Below are 21506 nucleotides of genomic sequence, written 5' to 3' on the forward strand. Positions count from 1 at the left end.
AGTTGATAAAAATACACAACAATTGTGGCAGAAATCGGTGCCCATCTTCTGCCATAAGAGTTCATCTGCTTTGGCTCAAGGCCAAAGATTTCCTCATTACACAATGTTTATGTGTGATAGCAACTCCACTGGATTAAATATGGATTTTACTGCATTTTGTAGCAGCAGCAGAGCTGTCAGTGAGGTTTAAGATATATCAGAGTGGCTTTTTTGGCAGGGACTTTATCAGTGGCAGTAGTATTCTGGATGTCAAAAAAGGGGTGGGAAGGAGGGAGTGGCACACTCTTTCCTACACTGAAATGCTTGTCACTTTCCACAAAATTTCACAGTCTCTCTTAGAAAACAATTTCTACTCCACTTCTTGTATGCTTCCTGAAAAAGTTATTGCTTCAAATTTGACAGTAACTGATACTCTGCTGGATCCAGCACACCCTCTCCAGCAGTATTTCCATCACTGTGCAGTGTTTCCATGACTGGCCTCATGACTGACCCCAAAGCAAGTTCTAAAGAATGAGAATAAGGACTATCGAGGGCTGTAGCAAATGTAGCAAGATTGTATTTGTTGTAAGATGAATAATGGTGTCAATTCTTTCTCATTTTCTCTTTCATTTGGTGTAGCAAAACTAAAATCTAGTAACTGAGATTTCAAAGCATTTTTTTCTTCAATGCATTCAAAATTTCTAAAGCAAGACAGAGCAACACCTGTCCCGAAATCCTACAGTTATTTCAGTACTCCAACACCTGGCTGGCAGATGAGTGTGAAAGAACTAGTGTAGACAAAGGGCTCCTGCTACTATTTATCTGCAGAGGTCAAAGTCCAGGATTTATTTAAACTGCTGAATAAAACACTGCAGCTTACAGACACATGCATTCTCTGGGGGAAAGAAAAGATTTTAAGTGCCAGTTCATTTCCCCTGTCTTTCTTTGCTACATGTACTCCAGAGATCTGCAAGGGAAGGGCATTTAGCCAGGAGAGTATTTTTGGGAGAGGATTGCTGAGAGACAGTAAACTAAGAACAAGCTTAGAAACAAGGAACTTTGGAGTTTAACTTTACACATGTCAATGATGCACAACACTGGGGGACGTTCTTATCTGTTCAATATTCTAACCACTTCTAAACATTGGGAAGGTAAAAATCTATAGGAAGAATATTGGAATTAACACATGTTTATACAATGGTCTGAAAATACACACAATTTGTCCAAATATTTGTGCCTATTTTGTGCTGCAGAGTTGAAAATGAGTTTACAATATAACCAATATACTACTTCATTCACACACACCTGGGACTTAAAACAGCTCTAAAAGCACTCACTCTGGGCTGAGTCCTTCCTTACACTACAGTGCTTGAATTATTGTATAAAAACTGTTTTGAATGTTGCCATTAAATCGCCTTTTATCCAGATGGAATTATACACAGGTAATCCTTCCCCAGCTCAAAGTCCAAGTACCTTTTCTGCTATTCTTGTTTGCTAAAGATATGTTGGACAGAGAATTAAACCCAGGCAGTGCCCAGCCCTGAGCTACAAGTGAGCAGTGCTTTCCTGGTACAGCAGGACATGCTAATGACAGCCATCATAAACTTTGTATTTCCTTGCTTATTCCCAGCTTTATTATTAGTTGGAGACTGTATTTAACATTTTGAAGAGTGAAGACTGACAGACAAATAACATTTAAATATGGAGCATGCGCAAACTTGTCTGAATGTTTAACAAGGTCATTTTATTTCCACCATCACAAAAACAAACAGTTATACCATGTCAGAATATGCAGTAATTTTATCTGACAGCTAAGATTATGGTTTGGGTATGTAGAAACATTTATTGGCAACTCTGCCAGCTGGGTATGCTTGTGAACTGAGCATAGTTAAGAAAAATGGGAACGCATTTCTTTTGTGACAAGAAAGGCCCCTTTCAAAATGCTTCTTCCAATCAATGGATTTCTATAGCCTGCATGTGTAATTCAGACCCACAGAGCAAAGCAGCCAATATGCACAATTGACTCCCTATATGTTCCTGAATGCTAATGTCAGTGCAACCAACAAAGACAGTTACACAAAAAAGACTTTCTCCTTGTTTTCAGATTACCAGCAGAACTCAAGGTAAGTAAACTGAGTTTATGTTCCATTTGCCAAAACAGTTCTCCTTAAAACTGCAAAATGGAAAGCTTAGATATGAAACAAAGATGGCTCATTTCAATTGGAAGTAACAGCTTAATGGAAAAAAAGGAGATGAAGAGCAACATGGGCAAGCTCAAGTGTCTTAGAGCTTAAAATAATGTCAATTTTTAAACTTGTGGTAAACATTGAATTAGTAGTAACACCTTTTGCAACAATTCGGTCTGTGTCAGAAGTTATTGTACTGTAGAAAAATGTAAAAAAAAAAAAACCAATATACAGGTCTGTAAAATATTAGGGAGTGTTAAATAAAATATTCTAGTAAATTCTCTTACCTTTTCTTGCCAATGTAATATGCCAATTATTGCCAGGATGAAAACGCAGACACCAATTAAGGCTATAGCTGTTAGCAGTACAATGTTACTTGGGGTCAAATACAGCTTGGCACTCCAGCTATACAAAAGAAGAGAATCCAAGGAAACATTAATATCCTTCATTAAGAAGCAGAAAACAGATTTTACTTACAAAGATGAAAAGAACCTGTTAGGGTAAGACAGGTGACAACCTGGTCTACAGAAATGAGCAGCTCTATTTAGAGATTGAAGCTTAATGATGTTTACTTGGAAACACACGGCTTAATATAATTATTTTTGAGCAAGACCATGTCTAAGTACAGTTTCTGTTTAACTTTTCATGAATGCTATGGATATCCTCAGGGAATTAGCTTTTTCTCATTAGGAGATTTATCTCCTGCCCTTGCCTAGGACGAAGCAAAATGCATAAGGAAACCTTTCACAGGAATGTCTAGGGCCTGGGGACACAGAGCAGCAGGGGAAAATAACCCTGGAATATTTTTCCACCACATGAGAAACTCCTCTTGGACAGGCTCATGGGCCCAGTTCTCTTTTTCTGAAGTTTACCCAGGGACAACTGCAGCTCTAAACATAAGCAGTTGATTATGGCTGAACAAAATGGAACACTTTAGGGCTCCTGGAAGACATCTCTCAAATCATGGGAGGTCCTGAGGCTCAGGGAACCCCCTTTCTGTACTACAGGTCTCTTATCATGGGAAAGCTGTCAGCAGCAGGCTCTGTGTTGAGGCCTCTCAGGAAATCACATACCTATGCTAAAAATATATAGAAATTAAAAAGCTTTTATTATGAAATCAGATTTCTTCTGGGGATTCCATCCTCTGCTATTCTACAATGTCCATAAACCCACTTCATATGAAAGCAAAAATAGTTTAAGGATACTATAACAGAAATTGTTTTGCATAACACATACCTTTAAATACCTCAAGACTGTAACTAAATTTTCATCTGGCAGATGTTATTTCTCTGGTTGTTAATTAGCAACTCAAGCATCACATCACTTCTCCACTGTTATTTGTTCTCTAGTAAAATTAACTGCTGAACTGATGTCAGAATCATTTCTGCATGATAAATGCAGCTGACCTCACTGGTAGATCAAGCGGCAAAATGCAGCTGGAATATTTGACTAATGTTTTCTCTAATAGCAAAAAGAGAAACATGCTCTCTTTTTGGGAGAAACATTTTAATTGCAAAGTGAATTCTATGTTCAAGCTCTCATGCAACCAACACATTCACCTTTACTTAGAGGCAAACATTAATTCCTGTAGCAACAGCTACTGCATTCAGAAGGGCTGAAGCAAAGCTTTTCTATGGAACCAGACAGAAATTGCATGTTTGGTGAAACAAAAATGCTTAATTCAACCATTACAATGTTTATAATTTGTCACTGAGGATGCTGTTAAATCTAGCAAGTATGTTATTATTTACAGGAGTGGAGCTAGTAATACATTTTGATTGTTTGCCTGAGCCAGTAATAGGTTTTTTTTTTAAACAGATTGTTTATGGGCACCATCTGAGAGGCTGTGTAAATACCTGAGCAGCATTTTCAGCTCCAGCTCAGCACTGACCCCCTGCCCTTGTTCTTCAGTAACTTTCTATACAAATAACTATTTCTAAACCTACACATAATGCCTAATTTACACTGTGTATTAATGTAATTTTGGGAAGTGCAAATCCAAATGATGACATTACCTTCGAGGAACATTGTGAGGATAGGGAATGACTATAAGCTGGGAATTTGGTATGATAGCTGTCCATTCTTGTTTTCTTATGGACTGAAAGAAAAACAAAGGCTGTGTCAATTGCTAGAAAATCAACGTGCTTACAAGCAAAGAAATTCTCTGTTGAAACATAAAATAGGAGAAATAAAAACGTTGTGGATTTTTAAAAAAACTTTCAATATAAGTGATTAATCCCTTTATCTTTGTTGCCTGTTACTCTGAAAGCTCCAAAATGCTTTAAAACCCACCCCCCACAAGTAAAAAGCAAAATAACTATTGCTGACATGAAACACAGCTTTTGCTTTAAAAGTACAAAGCAACAACATAATAGGGCAAGAAGAAAAGAACTGATTCTACAAAGGAGGCAGGCAAAACAATTATCCAAATCAGAGTTTGGCCCATTTGAGTACCTCACTTTTCAAAGTAGTATCATCAGATCTTTAAAGACTGAAAATGGTAAGGACCCCACTTTTATGTTTCATGTGAAGATGAGAGAATCACAGCAATCTCCCCCCACCATGACAGTGCTCATGGTTTTATCACCAAGGCAGAAGGGATTACGTGAGCCCCAGCCCAGCCAGAGCAACTCTGGGAAAGCCCTGCAGCTACTGCAGTCCACAATAATTGGACCCTCAGACCTAATACCCATTTGCTCTACAAACAAGCACTGAATACCATTTATAGACACTTTTAGTCATCTTTTGGTTTTATTTTGGTTTCAGAGCTTCAGAGTTTATACACTCCTCAAAAACCTGGGCAAACTGGTTCTTTTGAGCAAGCCCTTCTGTATGCAAACTTACTTCTTTGATATTCTTACTTCAGAAAATGAAAAAGAAGTGTCCCAGCAGTATTTCCATCCAAAGTCTCCTAGGAAAGGTAGCACCATAAACAATTAGCTTGACAATCTTAAATGCCAACCAACCTTTTCCCCTAGGGGCCGAGGGATGCCCACGTACAAGTGGTCGAGGAAGTTGGCGCTGCGGCCCAAGCCCAGCACGTTGTAGGGCAGCTGGAGAGCGTAATGTGCTGACTGGCTGAGCTGGCCAGCTGCAAGGAAAGCAGAAAGGAAGCCCAAATAGGTATTTTAAGGGAAAAAACCCTCAATCAATCAACCCCCAAACTACCAACTTGCTACACAAGTACACATTCCCAGTCAGTAATAAAAATGTTTACAAATTTTCACCAATTGTGTGATTTAATTCTTAAAGCTCAGTCCCACATTTCCAAACTACCTGTGAGTACTCACTTGGAGAAGAGCTTAAAAAATTTACATATTTAGGTAAGACAATTCTTGTGAGTACCCTTTCTATGTTAACTCAAATCTCCATTATTTGTTACAAGCTGAGAAGAAATCAACTATCTGCATGTATTTTAATATGATTAATACCAAGTTTCTTGCCCACTGATTTACAAGATTAGACTCAACATGTGAAGGTTCACTTTAATTCTTGTCAGTGTTAAACTGTCACAAAATTAGCTAAGTAAATTCTCAGGAACAATTTTTCAAATAATAAATTAATTTAATGAAGACAGGATTGCAGTGGTTGAAAGTTAATAATAATTATAGCAGAAACTGTAGATGGAAAATAAGATTCTTGGTTTCCTGAAAAGGCAGTGGGGAAACAGATAAGTGTTGCAGTAATCAACAAGTTCACTGGCATCCCATTCCCAAAGTATACAGGTATTCCATTTAAATAAAAAAATCTTCTAATAGTTTAATTTCTGGCCAACAGATTCAGATCCTGTGTGGGTTCTTTGTTTTCTTAGCAAGTGAGCTGCTCCCACAGCAGGAACAGTATCAGCACCTCAGAAGCACCACAGTGAATTCAGCCTTCACCAGATTAAACAGGAATGAGTGCAAGGGACACTTGACAACCACAAATGGGTTTCTGTGACCAACAGAAACAGCTTTTCACAAGGTTGTGATTTATTCAGTATTTTTAGAACATCAGATTTCTCTCAGCTTTGATCCCTAAGAGATTATGCCTGAAACTGGAAACTATAAGTTAAACAACAAAACGCAACAGAATGTGAATTAAAGAACGGGAATCCATATTTTGTAATGAATTTACAGCCAACTCCTTTTACCTCTCCACACTCCCATCCAAGGCTTGATTCAGGAGGCAGCACTTGACCTCAGCCCAGCAGCTGTGGGCCAGACTGGTGATAAAACATTCTGCATAGTTGTGCTGAGCACAGGGGCAGGAAAAACTCCTAAATCACCACCACCACTTCTTTGGCAAAGCCAAACATCCCTTCAGGAGAAACCAAACCCAGCCCCCAGGCATCCTGGAGATGCCAGTAAGTGCAAGCATTGGCCACAACACAGCAGCACTTCACCAAGGGACAACAAAGACACCACTTCCAGTAGCAGCTCCTCAGCTCCTGTACGCTCCTCTGGGGACAAACTTCTCCTGGTAGTGCAGGCTGGGGATTCTGAACCCCTGCTCATTCCAGTGATTACTTCATGGTTCTGTTTCTGTAAACCTCCCTTCCCCTACCAGCTCTTGAGGAAAACACTTGCCTTATGCTGTCAGGCATGTTTTGAGATAGGCTTGTTTAATCAGGAGGTAAATATTCTGTATTATTGTGCATTTAGAATTATAATGACAATATTTTAAACAGCAAGGTGAATGTCAACTGAGATCTGAAAAATCAGCTTGATGCAGTTATCTCTTTATTAAGCTAAAATGCTATTAGCAAAAAGAAACAATAATGGTCTTCCTAAAGATAATACACATTTTAGATTTATTTTTTCCCCACGTAGAACCATGTAATGAGCAAGCAGACGAGGGAGTTGAATTTGCACTTTCAGGTCTGTATTGTGAGGACAAGGTGTACTGTGCACATTGTTGGGTAGATTTCTCAGTTACAGAAGATGTGGCACAAAGAATTGACTGAGCAGCTTTTCTCTTTAAGAACAGGGATTTTGCCAGGAAGTTGAGAGAACACAGGATAGGACAGCATAGGGTTTGAGTCCTGAGTCTGTCCCTGCCTTGCCAGTGACTTCCCTAACATGATCTTGGCTAAACTGCTCAATCTCCAGGTGTCAGTATCCAAATCTAAAATGGGAGCAATTCTCAAAGTGATTAATATCTGACACCTCCAGTTACCAACATACAAGTAGCAAGGAGCAAAGGTGGGTGTATTTAATTTGACTTGGTTACAGAAACAAACCAGATGTGTTACCTGATCATGCAGCAACATAAAAAAGATTTTTTCTAGAATTTTTTCACTACTGCTGCATGCTGAAGGACTTTCCCGAAAAGAACAAGGTACTGCTGTAACATTGAAAAGCTTTTAGAATTACTTTTGAGTGAAATATTTAGGATCACGAGAAGACTGCAACAAAGATCTTGCTTTTTTCTTTCATCTTACAAATGAAATGAATGTCAACTAAATTAAAGAGAATAGAAGAAAATGTCATATACTGTGTGCAGTCAGCCTTAAAGAGGTTAGAGAGTCACATACTGCAGCTAGAATTCTTAAAGCTCTGAATAATTTCAATGCTGGTTGTTATGCCTACTAAGATAAGGATAACAAAATCTTACGCTTCAGGATGTAAAACAGATCATTTGCAAAGGTCACAGAGGAATGTTTTCTTCTACACAGCAGCACAGCAGGCAGAAATGTGCACATACTTTTTTTTTTTTTTTAATTTGTATTTAAAATTGGGAGGTATTAGCTAAGCAGGATGATAGCATGTAGAAGGTTCCAGTTTACTAAAGCTGACTAAGCACAGGAGAACTTTGAGACTCTTTGTTGCTTTCCTCAGCCTGTATCTATCATAAATTCTGTTTGATGCTTACTGAAAAGTTCCACACAGAATTGCAACCAAGTAATTAAGAATGACAACTGCTCACCTGAGAAACATAAAAGTCCCGAAACAAGATGAAAAATAAAAAGAGAAATTACAGAGAGTACTGTCAACAGTTTATTGACATTATCTGAAGTTCCCAGTCACTGGTAATTAATTTACTTATGAAAATATTTAAAATTTAATGAAATAGGAACCACAGCAATTTTCCCTCTTGTAAAACTACTGGAAACAACTTTCTACTTGTTTCAAGAAAATCTGAAAATAGTTTTACATCTTCAAGGAGGGAAGTGGGATTTATTTCTTACATTCAAATTGTTCTTTAGGTTTTTGGAAGTCAGTGTAGGCAAAATGGAGGAAGTGGCTGCTGCCAGGAGTAACCTTCTCCTGATTACGTTACACATAATTTCTTTTTAATATTAATTTTAATACTATTCAATACTATGTTTTTTGCCTTAAGTTTCTTGTTTCAAAAATGCCATTTCAAAGCACGCAGATATCATGGGCTATGGTATTGGTATTAGTGGTGGTATATATATTCTTGTTTTAAATCATAAATCATTAAGTTTATAGCTTCAAAAAACCTTGGGCAGAGTAAAATCCTCAACATTTTAGGACACAATTTTCTGTGGTTTCAGCCTATTGGAGATCAAATTTGTAAGAAAAAGCTAATGATGTTAGGCAGCCAAACCTCAGAAGATTTTGCAGAGTTTGATATTCAGAAACCATTCTGGACCTTTTGGAATCAATCTCCTTACCTCTGAAGTCTGGCATATAAAATTGGAAGCAATTCGTATCATTAACCTTTCTAAAGTCTTGTCTGAAAAGCAGAGCCATGTGTTGTCTGTGACAGATCCAGCACTTGTTCTTTTATACCTGAATTAAGTCATTTTCCTTCTGTTTCCATTATCCTGATGTAAACTCGCTGAAAGCTCAAGGGTAGCCTGTTCTCCCCTGAGCTGAACTGAAATGTCCTCAACACTTATTTCAGGCTGAAGAATTTAACTTTGTGAGGGGAAAGTGGCTGCAGTTATGTGTGGGAGCAATGCCTTCTCTTGTTTAAACAGCACTGACAACATGTGGTACTGGATTTATAGAACCTACAGAAATAGATGCTCAATACTGATAGTGTTCAGTCAGTTTAAATAAACTTATTTTGTGAAATAACAGCAGAACATGCAAGATCACTACACAAAACTGAAAGACTAAAGGAAAATCTGATTTCAAACTTGTGGTTTCCTGAAGCATTGCTTATAATTATTTTTATTATGCTTTTTAAAACCAAATACTATTTGCATTTAATTAGCCAATTAAAAGCCATTCTTTGTAATTAAAAATTCAGTAACTCTGCTTAGGATTCCAAAAGTGGATCTTTTTGTCTCAGACTTGCATGTAAACTCTGCACCATCCCCTACCTGAACACAGAGGTTAGCACATGACTGACTTTTTATATCAATTAGACAAACACATGCATCCTAGAAAAAGTAAAAATTAGTCCAAAACTGCCATGCAGAGGTTGCATGGATTGCTGCATAGCTGGGAGCAACACCCAGGCAACAGCTGGAACAGGACAGAGGCAGTTTGGGTGCAGTCACAGTGACCGAGTGTCCCTCTCCTGCACAGCTGGAGCACTGCAGTGATGCTTCCTCTGCTGCCATAAAGTGCACTGAGTATTTCCCCTTTTTTTAAAGCTGGCAGCTCCTTCTTTTATTTGAAAATATGCCAACCACTTGCTGCAAGAGAAAGGGAAAATATAACTGATGCAATGAAAAACCTATGGAATGTGCCTAAGAATTTACCAAGAAGCTTGCAGGAAAAAAACTAATCTAACAAAAACCCAACAACTTCAAACTTGGAAGCTTCACAGAAAGTTGGAGAAATTGAATTGCTTGGCTTTAGTTGAAAGCTTTACTTCAGTTCCTTTCATATTGCCTTTGGGGGGTCAGTGGTTGGAAAAAAGAAATTAAGAAATGTAGTGGTCAAAGAGTTCTTTTTCTGCTTAGAATATGCAATGGTAACTTCATTTTTCTAAGGGCTGGGAGTGCCTCCCTGTTTTCCCCAGCTGGTTGCCTCTTTTCCTTAGTCCCCCTAATAGGAAATTCAAGATTAATTCAGAACACAGCTTCACCTCTCAACCTTTTCTGCATACCTTGTTCTGGAGTACCAGAAATAATACGGGAGAGGGAATTCAAAGTGCACTCTTGGGACTTGGACACTGATGACTGCAGTGCTGCCAACAGTTGGGACATCTCTGCAAGCCCAAACTCCAAACATGATGCATTTTTATGAGAATATTTATTTTAATGAAAAATACCTTTACACCATAAAATTATAGAAGTAAAACTGGTAACTTAAAAAATGCCTCAAATTATATAATCAAAAAAAAATTATCATATTGCTGATGGGGGAAGCTGCTTCATTTATAATGCCAAAATATCCAAGGTTTGGTAATATTGCAAGCAACACTACAAGTTCAAGTAAGCTTTCTAAACTAAAGAGAGTTATACAGAAAAACATACTAGAAGGCTACTCCTACCTATAGCAAACAGGAAATCCCTCTCATTGAATGCAGCTATTCAATTATTAAATTATTCCAGCTTGTTCCATGAATACACTCTTCCTTCTGTGTAGTGGAACTCAACACAATGAACCTTGCAGTGTCAAATGGCCATTGAAAATAAGCTTATTTTGCTTTTTTTCTGGTACATATTGCAATGTTTATGTTTAAATTCACGACCATAATAGCTGCTAGACATTTGTGTTCACCTCACAATTCAATTTAGTTAAACAGCAGGAGAACTCAATGCAACAACAGGGAAGAGTAAGCAGATTTCAAAAAACCAGAAGGGCACGACTTCACAGCATGTGAAAGGTCATTCTGCCATGGAAGGTTTAAAACAAAACAAAGCAAAAGCAGCAAAATGAAAGAGCTCTGGAATGAGAGCTGCAGAGGCCATCAGTCCACACAGCTTCACTCATACAGATGCTTAAACAAATTATAACTTGATCCATATCAGCCATTCAGTGAAACTACTCTTATCATCCTCCTATGGATATGGAGCTTTAAGGAAACCTGAGATATTTACTGCCACCTGTTCCTGGCTCACAGAATTAATGTTTGGCAGACACAAACTGCAAGCAGGGGCCTATTTATTTCAAACTCTATCATATTTTTACTTCAGGAGAGAAAATTTAGATGTGCATAGCACAGGCTGAAACACAGAAGATATTCTCCCAAAAAAAGCCTGGAAATGTAGATGTAGAGCTGAAAATCCTGGCTGACACTAATACTTAACTGTGGGATTGCCTTAAAAATAATAACTCCAAAAGAAAAGGGAGAAGACAGTTGCAGGACATAGATCAGAAAGCATGACTTAAATTTGAGTTGGTGTACTTCTCCTGGATTTACACTGGACCTGGTCTGATCTCAAGCATGAAATTCCTTAAATATTTGAAGAAGTTGATTTTCCTCTCAGGAAGAGAAGGTGTGTGGAGATACTAACTGCAGATGTAAGGCCCAGAACTTCTCCATTCTAACACCCATGTTGGCAATTGCTACTCCTTGTAGTTAATTTAACAGTATTTCTTGTAAGACTACAAGTGGATTGAGCAATGTGAAAGTAAAAGCACAGAATACATGCTAATTATTATTCTGCTATCTTTTAACAACATACTGGAATGTTAATAGGAGACAGAACAATTCTAACAATGTTTTGAAGAAAACCCTCATAATTATGCAAATTTCCTGTAGTTAAGGCTTGGCAGATCAAAGAACCTTAAAATGAATTAGATAAGGACAGCCATATGGGCCTTTTCATTTTACTCTTTGCACGAATATTGCCTATATGAAAGATGCCATAACTCTCAACTGAAGTCCTGCAGGATTTGGGGGATCAGAAGCAGAGTGGGGGCCATGGCTTTGAGTACTTTGTGATGTACTTAAGCCCAGGGCTGGAGGGATAACTTAAGGTGATTGGTTGCAGTGGTCAGCCAACAACTGTTCTCCCACTGACTGCAGCCATGAAGGCAATAAATAACAGCAGCTGACTTTGGAGGGGGACATGAAAAGGAATGCTGAGTTTCCTTTTCATCAGAAAAAGAACTCTGTTTTCACTCGTATTATTTCTTGGGAAAGGGATTAATTATTTTAAAATTTTGATTAGCTCATTACTCCTTTCAGATAATTAAAAGCTTCAAGTATGGATTGTCCTGTAATATTACATAAGGAAGGCAGATAAGTTGATGAAAATTAAATTAGTTTTAAAATAGCATATGGATGCTACATGAATAAAAACTTCATGTGGAAAAGATGTTTTGTAGGTTTATACATGGCCCCAAAATGATGATGATATCATTTGAGATATCAAATGATCTATCCTGATAGTCAAATAAAAGAGGATTGTGATGTAACGGGTTGTTTTCCCAGACAACAGCCTGTATAGGCCAGTAATTCTAGTTAGAACATTTACTGAATCTTACACATCACATTTGCAAGAGAAGAAAATCAAGCTACAAATGTAATATAACACCCTCAGAAAACATGACTTTCAAAAGTTCTTGCAGGAATTATACACACTCAAAAAAATCGATTAACTTATTAGTGTTGAGAAACTGATCAAAGACAGCATTAGAAAATTCCCTGTAGCAATGCTGCTGGGGTCATAAATACACTTGGAATTCATTACTGTTATTTCACAATGTCAGAACAGAAAAGGAAATTCATCATGCCTGGACTCTGTTAGGATTTTATTATTGTAAATATGGTAGTTGTGAAGGGAATATAGTAGTATTAAATCACATCTGATAACTGTTTCTTAGAGTAAATATTAAAAACATGGCATTTCTAGAAGAACTGCCCCCCCACCCCAAACACAAATGAACGAAAAACCAACAAAGCCACAACCAACCAAACTCAGCAAACCCTAAAGAAAATGTTTAAGGAAAATACATTTGCTTTTGTTCTTGGAAGAGAGAAACAGAAAAAAAAAACCTAGGAAAATGATACATAGAATAGGTCCAAATTTTAAGCTCATTTTATTCAATTTGTAAGATGTAAATTGTTCCATGACATGCAGTTTGAAAAATGTCTTTATTTAAGCATGTACAAACACAGAAATGCTGGAGTATCAAGATATGTTTTTGCAGCTATCTGGTTTGTATTTCAGGACATTTTCTTTCTCTTTAATTTCTCCCAGGTGGAATTAACAGTCCTTAGCACATTATTCATGGTGAGAGCATTGCCAGTGATTCAGATTGACTCAGGACCTTAACATGTCAGCATTTTCCCCTCTAAATTATTGCTTTATTTAAGTTAGTGTTATACAGAATATAATCTGGAACTACTGGAGCCATTTTTTTAAAATCTGAGTTTAATTTGAAATGAGACTGGAGTGACAGCTACAGATGACTGCACTTACTGATCATGTTCAGCTTATGAGTTTGGGATTTTTGCCTAAGCAAGAAATGAGTCCATTACAGTCCTAAGATTACCAGTCATAAATGAGACTAACAAACCACTTTGTACAGTCTCCTGTGATTTCTAGGAGCCACCAGTACACACCTAGGAAGGCAGCACAAACCCCAGGATATTCTAACATCAGGCACTGCCTGGAGCACAGCCTAATGCATGATTCTCTCTTTGGCTGCTTTGTTTCTGGACTCCTGCAAACTGTGGCAGCTGCCCCATCTTAGGCCATTAAAGCTTTAGTTCCAAAAAAAGTTGCACCAAGCACCCCTTCCCCTTGACCCTGCTACCTGAGGATTGATTCCCTGCAGTTCCTGCATTACCTGGAAGGACACAGGCATTCCCTCTCCAGCTTCCTTGGGCTACTCAGCACTTGATTTTGTTAGCTGCCAGTGGTAGTGAACAACTCCAGACAAATACATCCTGTGTGTCCTGAATATTATCCTGATCCTTTGTCATCTGGCTACTAGGATTGTATTGAGGTATTTCAAGGCCACTGCTGTTTCTTAATACTTAATTGCTTAGGAAGCAATTAGAAGCTTATGCTATTTCACAAGCTGATGATATTTTACCCACAAGTTTTTGCTACAGCCAACTGTTCAAACCAAACTGGCACAGGACAAATGAAAAAATAATGCAATTGCAATGTTTGTAATAAAAATGCAATCTGTAAAGAAGGAAGAGAACCTTGGGGGGTTTGGCATTGTAAACTGAAGGCACCATTGAAACCATTCCCATTCCCTCTGCCACCTTTCCAACTCTTTAGGTTGCTGAGAAGCAAAACACAGCCAGACTGTGCCCTGGGTATTCCCACAGTGAGTTTCTCTTACCTGACCCATTTTTCAGGTACCCATTTGCATCTACAGTGGTGTACATGATGTAAGGACCAGGCTGATTAACTCCAAAGGGCTACAAGGGATCAAAGAAAAAGGCAGGCAACATTTTAGGAACAGAAAAAGCTATAGTAATTAAACAGTAAACTGAAGAAAAACATTTTTACATTAAGAATTTATTTTTTTATATTAAGAATTTATTTTTTATATTTTAACTTCAAAATCTTGCAACTGTTTTGGTCATAGCATTATGTGGAAATCAATTTTCAAGATCACAGTAATGAGCTGGCTAAGTAATGTTTAGTTTCTCATGAAGAAAGCTGTACTATTCAGTCCTCTGGCAAAAGGTTTAATGTTTCCTTGGAAGCTATAAGTAAAGTAAAACCCCCTAAAAATTCAAAGAAATAACTGCACGTTCTGAAAAAGCAGAACATTTGATACTGAGACAATGCACTATCATGATGGTATTTCTGAATTGAAAAATACTACACCAATTTCCTTTTTTTAAAATTATTATTTAGCAGTGGATCATTTAATTAATGAAAGCGATTGAACAGTTACTTGTCAAGTATTGGTATCTATTTTAAGCAAATTTTCTAGAGGAAGAAAATGTACTTAAACATCAAAGTACAATCATGAGGAAAAATAAAACAAACAAACATCCAAGGAAGTTGTGCATTACTGAGTGATAAACCATAAGAAATGCACCTAAGTGAGAAAGGGTGGGAAGGGAGAGGATGAGAGACAACTGCAAGAACAGATTTTAAAGGAATTTTCTTTTTTTTTTTTTCCCTAGTGCTGAATTCGAGCTGATATTAGGACATCAAATCCAAAAGAGAGCTTTCAAGTAAGTTACAGAAGGAGCACTAAAAGAGATGATGACAAGTTTCACACCATGCCTCAAAAAGTAGTAAGTTTAAACCACGAGAGTAAGTGATAATGATGACAGATGAGATCAAAGCCTGAAAATAATAACGGATTAGAATGAAAACTAAGGAGACCCACAGAGGTGATGCTAATGCAGATCTATGAAATATGAGTGAATAAGGTGAAATTTAATTTTTTTTGGTGCCACATAGCTGTACTCTGGCAAAATGTACCTTATGTTACTTTGTCAGAGAACTCCTATTACAATGGGAGCAATAGTGTTTCAGTGATCTCAGTAATGAAATTTCCACCAACCTCTGCTGTGAAGATTTGCTTTTTGAACCCTTGATTTTTGTAATTAAGTTAATGATACTATCAAACCTCATTATTTTACAACAGAAATTAAACCCCATGTCTCAAAATAGGCTTGAAGCAAAGGTTAGCCCCATTTGAAGCAGTTTTTCTATTTTCAAGTCAAAATTAAATGTGAAACGTTTGCAGAGCTAAAGTGCTACTGCTACCTCTGATTACTCTAAGCTCCTCTTTCAGGCCAACTTTCACTGTGAACATTGCAAACAATTTGCTAATTGGCAGTTTGGTGGGTGAGTTGCAGGTCTCTGGAGACAAATAAAATAATCTAAACAGAAAACACCACATGTGTGTGGCTGTCTGCAGACTCATCAGAGCCCAGTGCACTTCCTTCCTTGGCTGTGCCCACTGCTGGAGTTGGGCCCAGAAGTGGCTGGATCTACCCCACAGTCAGTTTTGCCTGGACTTTCTAAGTGCCCACCAAGACTTGGCACAATTCACAGTTTGGGCACCCAAGTTCCTCTTGTCTCTGGTACATCCCAGCCCCCAGAGTGGGTAACAAAGCTCCTGCACAACAACAATCCATTGATTCCAGCTCTGAGCAGCAGGTGCCCAGAGTTAGGGGTCTCACAGAAGCAGAAGGTGGTCAGTCATGGCTTGGATTACACATTATTCCAGTCAATAGCTCTTTTAATATACTGAGAGTTGTTGGTATAATTAGACTTCAGCTTATTTGAGGCTAAATACTAAACAAGGCCCTGGTTACACTTACTGTTATTTTCCGAGGACAGTCATTAGAACAGAGGCCGCTGAGAACTGCAAGAACAAAAAGTGAGCATGTTGTGTTTATGTTCACAAACCATCTCAAAAGCACCACCTTTGCAATCTGGTAAAGCCTAGTGATAGTGTCAGGTAGCCATTAAAACACAAAGAAAATAAATATCTTCTTTGTGATTTATAGTAATGCAATCAGTTGGAAGCATACTTGGCAGAAATTCATCACTGGTTAACCAGCTTCAAAAGGACAGATTTCCCAGTTAGAAAAACTCCAAATTAAAACATTTTTAAAACAGTGAACTATACATTTATTAATTATTCTTCATTTCTAACCATTTAAAATACTGGCAGAGATTCAGCTTTACTGTTTTAACTGATAAAAGATAAAGGCTTTTCCTTCTATACAAAGCATCATTTTAGAACTTGGTTTAAAGCAATTCACAGAAGCTGTAACAAGCAAAAATCCCATTGCCAATTTAGCCTATTAATTCAAAAGTATTATAAGCAGGTGTATATAATGCTAATTAACATCTAAAGCCTGTGACATTTGTTTCAATTAATTGTTTAAAACTTACTAGTTTGAAAAATCAGTTACATTCAGAAATCTCTGTTAAAAACCTAAATGAAGGACAGTGAAAGCCATCTGTTCTGTAAGCCAGGACATCCTGTCACACTGAGTATTAGAAGAAAACAACAAAACCCCCACACATCAAATAATCTAAGGACCATTCTGATGCAATATTTGGACTTCTAATGACAACAGTTTGGTTGAGCAGCAGGCCAGTAATGGCTATGGGCAGGGAGGAGGATGCACACCAGGTACTGAAGCCAGGGAAAAACATTACTGCTCCATGAATTATGGTATCACAAAGCAAGCATGGCAGACAGAAAATGAAGATTTGGACCAGATTTGAGAGCAGGTCATCCTAATCATCAGGAGTTTCTTAAAGCATTTTCTGTCTTCTTTAAGGGTCCATTGAGCTAAGGGTACAAAATGTTTAGGACCAGGGAAATACTGAAAGGTGCATGTAAGATGTTCACAGTCTGATTAGAAATCACTCCCTGTGTGAGTCAGAAATGCCACTGCTCTAGTCAAGGAAGCTTTCTAATAATTTGTGTGTGAATATTAACAATTGTCAAGACTCCTAAATTACCATTCTTTGCTTATGATTTCAAAATGTTGAAATTTCTATATACAGTAAGGTGTAATATTTTATACAGTCCAAATCCCCCCAGTATCTGAACAGTTAAGACAAATATGTGTGGCAAAGCAGAATTTGAAGACTATATGCACCTACAGATAGACTTTTAACACTACAGCTTTAATTTTATCTGTTAAACACAGGTGAGTATGCAAGTGGATCCAACTCTTCCCATTTTGATGCAAAAGGGCACACTGAAATTTGCTGTTCAGTTTCACCCCTGGAACAAATTACCTGGCCAAGTACATTTGACATCAGTTATAATGAGCAAAGCTGTTCTCATTGTCCATATGCCAAATAAGTGAATACAATGCACTTATTGATACACTAAATCACACAAAGCACATTTTGTTAGAAATACTTTCCCCTGTATCACAGTAAAAATATATTTTTAGACCCTCATTAATTCCTATTTCCTGTGGTTTCTATGCAAAAATACTCACACCCTAAAAGGGTGCTAAAAAAAGGCTTGCCCCAGTTTTTAAGATAGATTTACACAGAGAGAATCAAAAAATCATGTTGCAAATTACTCCCTTTCCCATTAAAATATCACACAATTATAGTTCTGGTATGGCTTTGTGAAGTGTAAGATTTTCCCAGAGGATTTGCTGCATGCTTTTGTGAATTACACTACAGATACATGGTATCTTTAAAAGAAGGCTTCCACCAACATGATAAATGATTAAACACTATCACGATGAGAACAGAGCTCAGGCTGTGGACAAAGTAATAATAGCATCAGCCCCCAGCAGTAGCTGCAGTTCTGTTCTCTTATGGTGTGCAGAATGTGTGCTTTAGAGGACTGGATGCATTTAAATAACATGAAGGCAAATACAAATTTTGAAGGTGAACCTCTAGTTGTTGCTAGTGAGCTTTGTCTCCATAGGCTCCCATACAGCCTCATTTTTAACTCATTCTCAAAAAATCAAGCAAGACAGACAAGAAATGAGCTCAAAGATCAATGCCTTTGCAGTTGAAGAACACAGAAGGGCATGCAGTTTAAAAACCTAATTATGAATATTGTAATTTAAGTCAAGCCTTTTAAACCAGCTCTCGTTAATTCACACACCCTGGCCATGTTCATGGCCACTCTGTGCTCTCAGGGTAAGGTGTGGTTTGTGCCATGTGGATTTGGGCTGGTAACACAGAACTGACTCCCACAGGGATGCAAAGTGACCCTCAGAACAGATCATCCAGTGTAAGCAAAACACACCATGCCAGGAGTCCCTGAAATGAAACCAGCCCCTTTGGAAGGGGATTCTGCATCATCCCCACACGACACACACACATGAACTCCAGCAAAGCAGGCTTGCTATGGCACAGGTACAGAACATTACCATAAGGTTTTCATATGCAAAGGCTCAAATATTCACATTCTTCTCAATATCCCATTCTGACTTCATTATGCATTGATAACTTACCAATAACTTTAACAAAATAGGCATCTGCTTCAAAGTTATTTTTCAATGTATGGATGGCAAAGTCCTTGTTGGAGTAGCCTTTGCTTAGCACAATGATATCCAAGATTCCCTAGAGGAAAAAAATCCCAAGTTTACATCAGAATGCTTATTTACTCTCGGGGAAAAATGCTGTGCAGCAAAGTTTACACCTTTGCTATTTATTTTAATATCTTTCAAACATTATGAATATAATGGAAATCAATTTGGGATGGAGAAGGCCATCCACAGCTCAGCAGGACAATCCAAGGCTGCCCAGGCAAGGTCTGTGCAGGGCCCAGAGATGGGCACAGCCACACCCAGAGCTGTTGGCTGGGCTGAGGAGCTGCACTTACATCCTCATAGATGTCAAAGAAGGTGGCTACCACGGCGTCCTTGATCTGATTGAGATCCGAGAGCTCCCAGAACACCCTGAACATGCGCCGCACGCTCTTGCAGCTCACGTTGTTGCATGGGACATTTTCTAGTAAAAATGCTTGCTGATTGCTGTAAAACATACATATATAATACATAAACCAACTTGAGAGAAGTCTAAATTACAGAAATTTAAAAATATTGTAATTAAATAGTTTAAGTGCTCTAGAGTTGGATGTTATAAAAGCTCAGCTAGCAGCTACTGGGTACTTGAAAAATCCCTAAGTACTTTTGTGAACTTTACAGACAGAACTACAATCATTGCCATGCCTGACTTATAACAATGAAAACATGAAATAAATGGATCTAAACCAACAGGAGTAACTTGACCATTCAAAGGACTGAATATATCCTTACTTTAATCTGAAAAAACTACAAATGAACTTATCTGCCATTTTCCTTAATCCCTTCCATAGTCTGTCAGCTTAAACACTGTTTAAAACATGTCCATGCTTTTTCATTATTGCATGACAGCTTCTTCCCTTTGCAGCTCCATTTTCTTACACAGTGCATGTTTTAAGCAAATTTGAGATTAAACCAAACCTCTATTTGTATGTTTTCCACTGTTTCAAGCAAAATACAATCACAAAACCCAACCTGCTAAAGTGCAGTAAAAATAGGGCAATACAAACCAAGTTAGGCACTTGCTGACACATAACACAAAGACAGGTGCAAAACTAAACAAGAAACGTAGAAACCAAGCAGAGTGTCAGGGCTGGTGTAGAAAAATCTCCCCTCTTGAGAGTATCCAATAGGTGCCTCTGGGTCAGTGGGAGGTACAGGGTTCCCACTCTCCCTGATAAGGTATCAGTGCTTCTGGAACTGGGAAAACCTCACACTTTACCAACCCCAGTCCAACTCTTCAGGCAGGTTTATATCATGGGAGCCTGCTATAATCCTTCATTGCCTCGGCAATGGAAACAGATGAAGTTTCCTCCTCTCCTTCTGGGGGCAGAGCCAGGAGGCAGAGCAGTGTTCTGTAAAGGCAGCTCAGCTGTCAGAGCCCAGGGCAGCAGCCAGAACCACGTCCTCAGTGTGACCCTGAACACGCTGCTGGCTCTGTGGGGACAGCGAGGTGGCTCCTGTGTCTCAGCAGCATCCAGGATGCACAGGCACACACAGGCACTTCTCCTCAGGCAAATCACTGAATTAACTGTGGCCAAAGGGAAATGAGGTCATCTGCAATATTTGAGGTGCTGCATTATCTGTATCTGAGAACTCATAATCACAACTTGAAATTCTTAAGTGCTCACATTCATTTCATGTATTACCTAAGTACCATATCAGAATAGCCAACTCCAAGGTAAGGTGACAAGCTGAGCTAAGCAGTTTGTTTCAATTTCTCTTTTTCATCATCTCAACATAGCTTTTTAAAATTTGGACAAACTTTTACAAAGATTCTTTCATTTTAAGACTCAAAGACCCATTCAGATTTTTTTAAATTGTCAGAAATTACTTAGATGATAATTGAAAGATGAAAGACTCATGTTTGCATTATACTCTGCACACTACTCAAGTCTAAGCTAGAAGCCTTGTGAATAGAGACACAAGTAGTTTATTAACTACAGGAAACTTTTTATTTTCTTTCCTTACAACTGAGAAAAAAGAAAAACATTAATCAAAGTGGCTGAGTATGGAAATGCCACTTTCCTTCACCCTTCTGTATCTACAAGAGAAACAGAAGACAAACAGCAGGAAGAAAGAAGCAATCTCAAACCCTAAACAGATGCTGAAGACCCAAGAAATGCACTGTGGGAGAGCTCTCTTGTAGAGGAAATGAATTAATTCATAGATGTAGCATCCCCTGTCCCGTGTGCTGCATCTCAGCCTGGGAGGAGGAAATGCTGCTGTGCAGGCCATGCTGCAGGAACAGGGAGTTGCAGGCCCTGATTTTCTGCAGAGGGGAGAGAACCTGCTGTTGTCTGCCTCCTCAGCTGCTCAGGTTGTTCCTGGGAGACTTCTAGATTTGGCCTGTGAGCTGCCAGTTGAATTCTTCTATGATTTAGGCCTGTGACACACAAGGAGCCCTAGAATCAAAGTATCTACTGCCATGTTTCATTTCTGATACATACCATAAAAAATAAGTGCAAGCTTATGACATTCCTATTATTGTGAACAAAATTTTGAAGAGTTCCCATCGGAAAGAATCTCTCTGTA

General features: G+C 38.2%; 1 protein-coding gene across 1 annotated transcript in view; it reads right to left on the reverse strand.

Annotated features, from left to right (window-relative positions):
• The window catches only part of ITFG1 (integrin alpha FG-GAP repeat containing 1), a 71403-nt gene that overhangs the window by 1460 nt on the left and 48437 nt on the right, over window positions 1-21506 (reverse strand). The window contains exons 11-17 of the mRNA XM_059857051.1: window positions 19271-19421; window positions 18900-19008; window positions 16272-16315; window positions 14321-14399; window positions 5132-5256; window positions 4181-4263; window positions 2453-2570 (exon numbers count right to left, since the gene is read on the reverse strand). Coding sequence (XP_059713034.1) covers window positions 2453-2570; window positions 4181-4263; window positions 5132-5256; window positions 14321-14399; window positions 16272-16315; window positions 18900-19008; window positions 19271-19421 — 709 coding nt within the window. The remainder of the gene's footprint in view (window positions 1-2452; window positions 2571-4180; window positions 4264-5131; window positions 5257-14320; window positions 14400-16271; window positions 16316-18899; window positions 19009-19270; window positions 19422-21506) is intronic.

The sequence above is a fragment of the Haemorhous mexicanus genome, chromosome 12, assembly GCF_027477595.1.
Source record: "Haemorhous mexicanus isolate bHaeMex1 chromosome 12, bHaeMex1.pri, whole genome shotgun sequence".
NCBI classification, from domain to species: Eukaryota; Metazoa; Chordata; class Aves; order Passeriformes; family Fringillidae; genus Haemorhous; species Haemorhous mexicanus.